The sequence below is a fragment of the Ixodes scapularis genome, unplaced genomic scaffold (genome assembly GCF_016920785.2).
Source record: "Ixodes scapularis isolate PalLabHiFi unplaced genomic scaffold, ASM1692078v2 PGA_scaffold9__187_contigs__length_104089568, whole genome shotgun sequence".
NCBI classification, from domain to species: domain Eukaryota; kingdom Metazoa; phylum Arthropoda; class Arachnida; order Ixodida; family Ixodidae; genus Ixodes; species Ixodes scapularis.
The window spans coordinates 23,856,757-23,866,641 of record NW_024609884.1 but is presented as its reverse complement, the minus strand read 5'-3'; the positions used below and the strand labels follow the sequence as shown (position 1 = coordinate 23,866,641).

Here is a 9,885-nt window from a genome sequence, read left to right as displayed (position 1 = left end):
ACTCAAGTCTGCATCCAATCCAAGATCTCGGACACCAGCCATGGACCAGCCAGAGTTATCTCCAAATTGAGAAGAAGCTCCTTGTTGTGTCTTGCACTTCAATTCACGATGAATATATTACCGAAAAAAAGGTTTGTAACCTATTACATTGTTTCACTAACATGTTCTTCGCATTATCTGCTGCTGCTATTCAGTTACAGGCGCTCCTGCGCCGAGTCTATCTGCGTAGCCTTGCAGGCCTCTCAGAGTAACTTATGCGGCTAATAAATATTAATTGTTAATATTTCTGTTATGGTGAAAGGAAGACCTATACATTTTATAAGAGTGCACAAATCAATGTGTAAGCACACTAGTTTTTTTTTTTTTTTCTTGCTTCTGTACAAATGTATATATATATATATATATATATATATATATATATATATATATATTCTGTGAGTGCATAGGTCGGTGTTGTGGGCACAATAGTGCATGGGCGTCAGCCTTCCCCCAACACCAGCACGCCTGTGCACTTCTACTTGTCATGTGCAATAAATAATATCAATATCAATAATATCAATGTTTTACACTACGGTCGCGCTTTTCAGCTACGCCGTTTAACTGAGCGTGCGCTAACCACTCAGTTGTTTCGTTCCGGTTACGATCATTCAAGCTTTTCCATCAATTTCACAGTTGGCATGTGCGGACAAAACGAAATATCGACCGAGTCCGGAAGGATGAGGCTCTCGCAGCTCAACAGGAAAAGGAGTTGCAAAGGAGGATCCAACTTGCTGTGAGTACTGGCTGCCGAGAACAACCTAACCATTCGAACTGCCGAGTTGCAAATATCAACGTGAAATGCGCTTACGCTTTGTTTCCTTTCGTGCCAGGAATCGGAAGCCAGAATAAATTTTCTGCGCGGAAAAGTACAGTCTGAAGGATTTGATTTCGAGAAAGCGGCGACTGCTCAAGTGACAACTGATCTGTCATCAGAGGGTCATCTCAACTTCTTCAAGGATATTGAGAAAGCAGAGGTTTGTTTCAAGATTCTTGATCTGACCGGCTAAGAAATGCTTTTTGAAAGCCTGTGATGCATGAAATACTACGCGGCGCTTTGCACCTCGCCATGTGGCGGGTTCGAATCCCGGCCGAGGTGCCCGCAACTTGGCGGAGGCTTATTGCAGAGAAGGCGCCGTGTAACCGAGCTTTCGGTTGCACGTCAAAAGATCCCCAGGTGGTCGAAATTAATCCTCAGTCCTCCGCTGGGGCGTGCCAGATGCCCGTCGTTGGTTTGGCACGTAAAACCCCCAAATTTGATTTTTGCTTTGCACCTCGCTGAGATAGCGTTGCAAGAGCTTGACCGTTCGTTTCAATTTCATGCAGCGGAATATTCATGCCACAAATGCGGATCACGAAAAGGAGAAAAAGGAAGAGAAAGAAGAGTATGAGAAAAAGATAGGACTCCTCACATACCTTGGTCAAAGTTCTAGCGAAGCTGCAGGTAAGGGAGGAACGAAATTCTACTATCGGTAATGCCTTTGTGTCTTCTGTAGCGATTGACAGCTGAATGTTGCCAGAAGGGTGCCAGTATAATGCACTCTCACATTCATTAGAGCAAACCATTTCTTCTTACGTAGTGTCTAGAGTACCATCCGACGGCACTCTTGCAGAGCATTCAAGTGCCGTCCGACGGTACTCACTCACGCGTTCAAGTTTTGTCCGAAAGTCTCGTATAAAACGAGTTCTCAAAACAAATTTTTCGAAGCGGAGTGTAGCTTAGTGGTAAGATGTCTGTCTCGTAAGCAAGCAATCCCGGGGTTGATCCCCAGTGCGGGCATACTTTTTTGTTTTTGTTTTCTCGAACATTTTATTTTGCCGACGCATTTGGCGATATTTACATTAATTTTTTTACGATTAACACAGGAAAAAAACGAATGTTGTCGCCAAAATTTCGCTGACTGAAATGGTATGGGATTCCGTTTCCGGAGATGCATGGAGTACAGCGGGGCTTGGTTTGCCGGCTGGACGCCGCGAAGCCGCGTGTACAACAGGGTCAAATGGGTCAATGGTCTTGTAATAAACATGTGTTTACTGTATACTCCGTTCCACGTAACTTCGCAGACAACAAAAGGTCTGGCTCCTGCGACCCCATGTGAGCTGTCAGAGACAACCATGCGTCCTCCCGGGGCTGTGTTGTCGCATGGCCGTGCCTCCTGTGAGCCATCGTGTATGAGTAGAAAACTTGGCTCCCGAGAGGCAAAAATAATTTAGGTAGTCTTGAAAAAAAAAAAGAAGCTTCCAGTACTGTAGTCGCCTGAAAATTATTAAAATCATCGACCTAACACGCAGAGGGAAGGACGAGAAAACATTTTAAACATTACTCTTAAATAATTATAAATTGTAATCTAATCTGATGAATTCAGCACACAAGTTTGTGCAATGGAAGGGTAACAATCCCTAAATAGTCCCACTTATCGACTTGCCGGCGCATATCCCAAGGTCATTCGGATGAGTTTAAGGATTGGAAAAGGCTCGGCACTCTGTGTTCAGCAGATGATTCTGCTGAACACAGTAGCGTCTGCTGAATCACCAGTTACGCCAATGCTTGGAGTTGCACATTGCGGTGTTGATGCAAAGTTCGTTGAATCCAAACCTCAACTCTTTTGAGAAGCGAGTGAGCATCATACTTGACTGTCACTTCAGGCAGCTTTTGGTGTTGTAACTCATCCTGGACTCTCGGAATTTCCGCAGCAGCCATCACGCCCGGAAAAAAGTTGCAGTGAGTGAATGGCATTGGTGCACAACAAATTTTAGTGCTTCGTTGGGTGAGAAAAAGTGAAAATTAAAAATGAGGGTGAGAGAGAAAAAGAGAGAGATATGGGAGAGGGAGGTAGAGAACAAGAGGGCGATAAGAAAGAAGACTGAGATGGAGAGAAGAAAGTCAACATTATCTACATGCCGTCAAAATCTCAGCGAATCTAGAGGCTGCTTGTCATGCACTAAGAGGACCTCCTTTTTGTTCTACCCTCGTTCCCATTGTACCACGCGCCAGACAGGCTGGAGCCTGTGTCTTGAACGTGGGCGGTCTGCCGCCGGAGTCCGCCGTCCATCTCTGGGAGGGGGGTCCATGGTTGAACGCCGCCAAACGGTGTCGTCAGTGACCTCTAGGTTGCTTCCGAGTGCCGGATTCCGACACTGAAGGCGCCGTCTTCGCGATGGAGGCGAACAAGTCCCCAGGTGCCGGTGTCTGGTCGTCAACCGGATACCAGACGAGACCCCACAAATTCAAACTCAGTTTAATTTTTTTTTTATTGGGGGGAGGGGGAGATAACTAATCATAAATAGCTAAAAAAAAGATATACAGCAAAGGAGCCGACAAGGGCGTTTGTTTACATGCTCCCACGACCGCGCCACGACCTTGAAACCAAGCTTCAGCCATTGGTGTCTATTTACTCCGCTATGTTGTCCAGACAAAGCGCTAGACGAGAGACGCCGTCAATGCAAACACAGGGAGCACAGATCAAAGTCGGCGATAGCCTTTTTTGACCTCCCCAAATGGGCTGTGTCGTCGCGTGCCTTAGGCGCCGGCATTGTGACAAAAGTAAAAGTATAGAATGATTTGTTCACTTAGTAAAGGAGCATAGAAACAAAAATCTACATTTTCTATACTTTGATCGCGCGTAACGATAAATGTTTTTTGGGTCACTGCCATGTTTTTTTTTTGACAAACTGAAGAGGATATCTAAATAAATTTTGCTTATGGTCTATTACACCTATCTGCATTATTTATAAATGCCACAATGGCCTAATATGCCAATTGATGATTTGGCACAAAAAGGCTCAGCATGGATCCATTAATGAATTGAATTCACCCTGCTGTACTTTATTTTCACTGCAATCATTTTTTTTTACCTACCTTGCACTTGGGACCAGTTGTTCCTAACCGTTTTCTTCTACATGCACTTTCAGTGCTACAGGACAAAGTACTATTAATGATGCTGTTAGCCATAATGTTTTATAGCATGTTCTGACAAGTGTCCAACACTCCGCTGATTATAGTGAGTGAAGTGAGCAGATTGAATTTCGGAAAGGTTCCAACCCGTCAGGCAGAAATGCCATTTTTTTCTCTCGCCCTACTAACCTTTGACGTCAAAGAAAAAGAGAAAAGAGCTGGAGGGGGTTAAAATCCCTCCCCCCCCCCCCCCCTATCGGTGCACCACTGATGTAATCACCTTTCCGGCTGTCCAATGCATGTGCTTCTGACTGACACTGATTAGAAGTTTGAAAGTTTCTGCTCTCTACATATCCTGTGCCTAACCTACTCAAGGTTGAACCAATTACTGAACTACAGGTTGCTCTGTTTTAGGAAGCAAACCATGGTTCGCCGAACCACATGAAGAGCGGCTGCAGCTTTCCAAGGAATCGGAGAGGTTAGCTTTCTATCATTGTTTCTTCCATCTTTTTCTACAAATGTTTAGCTTTTTTTTTTTAAGGCGAAAGCCTTAAAAAAAAACACACACACCAAATACAATACTGGCAGTTAAAACAGCTTTAATTCGTGTAGAAATATTACTCGAAAACATTTCACCTGCGGGACTATGATGCTTTCGCATTCCTACACATGTTATTGTCAACATTATGAGAAGACTAAGTGTTTTATTGTCTTATTCTACCACAATTAGGAATGACAAGGATGCAAAGCTGAAAGACAGCATGGACCCAATGAAGATCATGAAACATTATGTAAATTTGAAGTGTGGCTTGCAAGAAAATGGCAAGAAAATAGCGAAGCTGAAGGTATGTACACATTCATTTTGGTGCCCTCTGTGTCCTATGTGTATGCTAACCTTTTCTATGGAAAAAGAGTTGTTGCGTAGAAGGGTATTCACTCAGCTTGAAACATTATGGAAAATGAAATCGCCTTCGGCCACTATCGGTGTGGTTGAAGCCACAATTTGTGGCAGGTGTCATGTGTGATTAGCTACGCCACGATCGGTTTGAAAACAAGGAAATGATGGGGATAACTTGCATAGACAAGCATTCTATACCTCAAGTGTCATACATGACTAGCGGAAGGAAGACATCAATAAATGTATTGACTCATTTTCATGCCGAGTGACTATATTAATATCTCGCAAATACGCCATGAAGCAATTGGATGGCGCCTAAATTTCGCAATGTATGCACATTTGAAATTGGAGCACACTTTATGGAAGCTCAAGGATAGCATTCCGGCTTTCAGTTCCTTTTTCATTGCCTAGCGCTACTATCGTTTACAGAGGCAGTGATGAAAATGCTGCGCCATCTGTGCTAAATTGCGCCATGGATGATAGTCTGCTACATCTTGTGCCAAAACGCCAGTTTTGCTAAGAAGTGTGCCACATCTACGCCGAGATGGTCTTGAAGCAAAATAAATTGGTCGTTCCTAATATTCGGACAAGTAGAAGGAAATAAAAATTGTGCATAATATGATATTAGAGTCTCGAGTTTGGTAGGTTTATAAAACTTGGGGGATGCATTTTTATTGATTGACATGTTAGCAGGTATGCTGGTTCTCGCTGGAATTGTACAGAAATTATATTGGCAGGCTAAGCAAACTGCCGAGTGTAACATGTAGAGGGAAGAGAGGCTTTATCCGAACTGAAGTGTTGCACTGGAATTCATTTTTCAACCATTTCTTAAATCCATTCTAAATGGAACCTATTCTGACCAGAATAGGTTTCTAAAAAGAAGGCTCTGTGTTTCTTTTGCGCCCTATCTATTCTTGTTACAAAAGGTAATAAAGTGGACAGGCCAAACATTTGCCAAATCAAAAATTCGATGCCGAATCTTGGGATTCGGCAAAGCCGAAGTTTTGCCAAACTTTTTAAAGATTTGGCAAAAATACATAGTTTGCCTGATTTAAAAGCTCATAATTTGTTTTTTTCGGGTGAAGAAAGCTTTTATATTGTTTTTTAATGCATATTGACACAGTTATTACTAAATAAGGTGATATTCTGCAAGATAATCGTATCAATGTCATTTTTGTGTGTTTACTGGCAACTTTACAGTGACTTTTTGTAGAAATGGCGGGACAACGAGATTGGGTAGTAGCGGGTGCAGTCACGGAACGCGAGTTTTGGTTTTGAGGCCTCATCAGCGCAAGCCTGCAAGTGTGTACATTGTTAACCCCTTAAGTGCCACTTTTTTTTTTTTAAAAAAAGCAACCTAAAAATGCCACATATTTTTATTAAGGAGATTTAGTCCTCTAGTATAACAGATAAAATTTCAAAAGTTTATTGCGCAAAAATCAGCGGCGTCGAAAAAAAAGGCGTCAACTAAAACGAGTGCTGCCGTCTATGATCAGCGCCGCAAACTACTCGAATGAGCCTAGCCCGTCCGTGGTATTGAAAGCTACCGGAAAACCACTGGACGAGCTGAGCTCGTCCATGGCATTTTTACCCAGAAAGTGGCCGACGAGCTCAGCTCGTCCAAGGCACTTAAAGGGATGGTGAACCGAAATTTGGATTTCAGAAAAAAACAATGCAGGAGATGTAGGCGGGACGCTAGAATCCCTACAACACTACTCGTAAGGCAATATTTCGAATGGACGGCCATATTTTTGGAAAAAGAGGTTGAGGTTGAACTAGGCCGACGAGGCACATGACGTCAAGATACCTAGTTTCCTCCTCTCTTCGCTTCGCTCCCTCAAGGCGGTGACGCGGGGAAGACGCGAGGCCGTTCCCTCTCCTTCTCGGAAAAACATGACGTGAACATCTCTGTCAAATGCGCCTCCTTTTCTTGAATATTACGGTCATCCGTTTGAGATATCGCTGTATGAGTGATGTTTTGGTGTTTGTAGCATCCCGTTGCACGCTTTTACCACTTGTTTTGGGGAATCAAAATTTCAGTTCAGCATCCCTTTAAAGGGCTAAAGTAAAGGCGGTAACATTGTGTTCGTACTTTCTCTGCGAGTCACCGTTTCGTGCGCGAAAATGAATGCAACAGGCTGTTGAGCCTTTACCAGAAGAAGAGATAACAAGATTCTTGAAAGCTGGAGTCACTTGACTCCAGCTTTTTATGAAAGTGTGCGTCCCATATTCGCAACGTCTTGCTTTTAACTTTTAGAATGCCGGTTTCTAATGTTAGGACACACATGGACGTTTAGGAAGATGGGAAGAGTTAGGAATCTCAGATGTGCAATGGGTCGAGCATGATAGTTCTGTGATTAGTTTTAAGCGGATAGATGAAAACCGCGAAATAAAGCTAATTGAAACGCAATATTATTTTGTTTTGGCACAAGTTACTTGTGAGCCGGAAACAGGATTGCTATAATTGTGAGGAGTGCTTTAAAGTACTTGTCAGCCAATGTTGTAACTACCTCGTTGCATCACTTGAAGGATCACATGGAAATCACATTATCCAGAATGCATCCTTTGTCACTTGTGCAGTGGACTGTGTCAATTCCTGGTCAATCTTCAGTTCTTGAGGCAGAAAATATTGAAGAGAACCGTCCTCACAAAGGCTGACAAACACTCAGTTACCACGTTGCCTAGTCCGCACCTCACTGTAACCACTGGTAGTACTATGCTGTACGATGGTAGCCGCACGGCCCGCACGGCGTCAATTTGAAATCTATAGCCCCAACGGCCTTGTCGCGTTCTCGCGCGCGCATTTGCCGAATCTTTGCCGAACTTTCCTTCAAAAGTTTGGCATGTGCCGAACTTTGCCGAATATGAAGTTCAACAGATTCGTTTTATCGCTACTAAGTAATATGCTCCAGTATCAAAGAGGAATCCTTGTTCATTGTCATAGATGAAGCCATTTAGGGATGTAACTAATCACTTTTTAATTTTCAAGTGATGTGCTAACAGATGTTGACATCTGCTCCAAAAGCATCAGTGGCTGCTCCAAATTAATAGTTTGCCTGCAACAGAACCTGCTGCAAGAGGTCAAATGCCGCTTCCATCACTGCACACATTGAAAATTTATAATTGGCTGTATGGTTAGATATGTTTCAGTGTGTTATTGTACACAAATGCATTTGACACTTGGTGTTTGTTCTTTTGATTTTATGATCGCAAAAAAGGAACAAGTACCGGTGTTTATGGCTTGCATATGTTCATACTTGTCTCATGCATTAAGTCATCCTTAATCCTGACTAACTCTAACTTTGGCATGTCATACAGCTTCAATCTCAGTCTTCTGGCATTCTGTGCAAGTGTGTCCGGCCAGTTACGACTACAAAGTTTCATCCATGTCCAAGCACACGCTTGCTGAATGGAGTGCGTGAATATTAAAACAAGCACCATGACTCTTGGCTATATGCACATGAGAACAACAAACTGGCCAGCGAGAACGCCACACGACATTCAGCAAGAACAGCATAGCTGCACCTCTAAACACTTGCGTGCGCAGAGAGACCAGAATGTTAGGACTGCACCGAATGGTGACGTCGCATGAATACTCCCTATACACTTTTGACCTGCCTGACGGTGCAAAGTTTCTGATGATGTTAGTGATGGAGAATGGCTAAAACTTATCTTCATGTTAGGCTTATGTAATCGGCTCATGCATGCCTCTCAAATAGAGTGGAGCTAGTTTCTTTTTCCAGTCTTCCTGAAACCGTGATCAAATTTAACAACCCCAGCGAGGTAGCAGCCCAGTTTGTTGCACTAACCATCCTGGCCAACACTAAGTGGATTATAAATTTGGTCCTGAAATCTGATGGTTGATTTCAACTGAGCTGGCAAATTCATCATGGTCACCCTTTTTCTGTCTGTAGGAGCTGACTACAGCATCTGAACGGCACAGACTGTACAAGAAGAAGTCAAAGAAGGTGGGGAAGACCCTTGAAGAAATGCGCGCCGATCGACTGAAGAGAGAAAAGGCAGAGAGAGAAAGAGCACTAGAGGTTCTGAGGAGGGCGAGGGGTGAGACGTCCAGGAGGGAGAAGTCTCCAGAAGTCATTTTGGATGACCGCCGGAGGGGCTACAACTCTCAGTACAACCCGCACCTTGCTAAGAAGTTCCAATGATTCCTCAAAACTGTCACTTATTTTGTGTTCTGCCTTTTTTCTATTGAAATTAATTTATGGGCTCCTGATACACTGCACTGAACTTTATGGGAGATTACTGCACTGATTTGATGGCAATCGTGTTTGATGAGTGCTCCTCGAATTGTAGTTTTAAATCAGTGGAGAGAAGAAAAAGTAGCATTTTGGTTCCGCTTTGTGGAACTTGATTGTGTCTGTGATAAAAACACTAAATATATGCATTGTGCAAGGTGTAGTTTAGCAAAGTATTGTATATGAAGAACCTGACTCTGCTATGTAGATATACAAATACTGCAATGTTGCAAACGATTTATCCTTTTGGTGTAGACTGGCCACTTCCAATGTTACTTCCTTTTTGTGCTTTCTTGCTGCCTACTAGTGCCATTATTAAATCTGGCACTTTTGGGACAGGTGCATACTTCTTTCATCACACATTTGTTGACTATGGTGGCAGGGTGCATTTGTACCACTTGTACAGTATCATCTGGTAACTGTCATGTCTGTAAACATCCTCCCAGGATAAATATAAATATTTAGGGCAAACTGGTGGTCATTATATTTTAAATTTAAGACTGGGGAGTCGAAAGTACTAAACATTGGGCAGCTCTTGTCTGGTTAGGTTAACCTTTGGAGTGGTTGCCGAGCGTGGCTAATCAATTTTTTCAAGAGATCTGTGGAAACGTTGGAGTATAAAAAGGGCCTGTGCATTTAATTCTCTGAAGCATGTACAGGGCCAATTACTGCTATCAATGGCAGGACAGTGAGTTGTGAGGCACAGATAACATTTTTATTTCAAACGGTAATGGAAGTGCTGCACCATTAATGGCAAATTATGCCCCGAACGAATGTATGCTACATCTTGCGCCGTAATA

General features: G+C 43.1%; 1 protein-coding gene across 1 annotated transcript; it reads left to right on the top strand.

Annotated features, from left to right (window-relative positions):
• Positions 1 to 4: 4 nt before the first annotated feature.
• On the top strand, positions 5 to 9,556 carry LOC8032328 (leukocyte receptor cluster member 1 homolog). The gene is made up of 7 exons (XM_029983009.3): positions 5 to 131; positions 673 to 772; positions 870 to 1,013; positions 1,363 to 1,480; positions 4,346 to 4,409; positions 4,662 to 4,776; positions 8,744 to 9,556. Exons 1-7 carry the CDS (start codon positions 109 to 111, stop codon positions 8,993 to 8,995), a joined length of 816 nt encoding a protein of 271 aa, XP_029838869.1. The 5' UTR covers positions 5 to 108; the 3' UTR covers positions 8,996 to 9,556.
• The last annotated feature ends 329 nt before the right edge of the window (positions 9,557 to 9,885 follow it).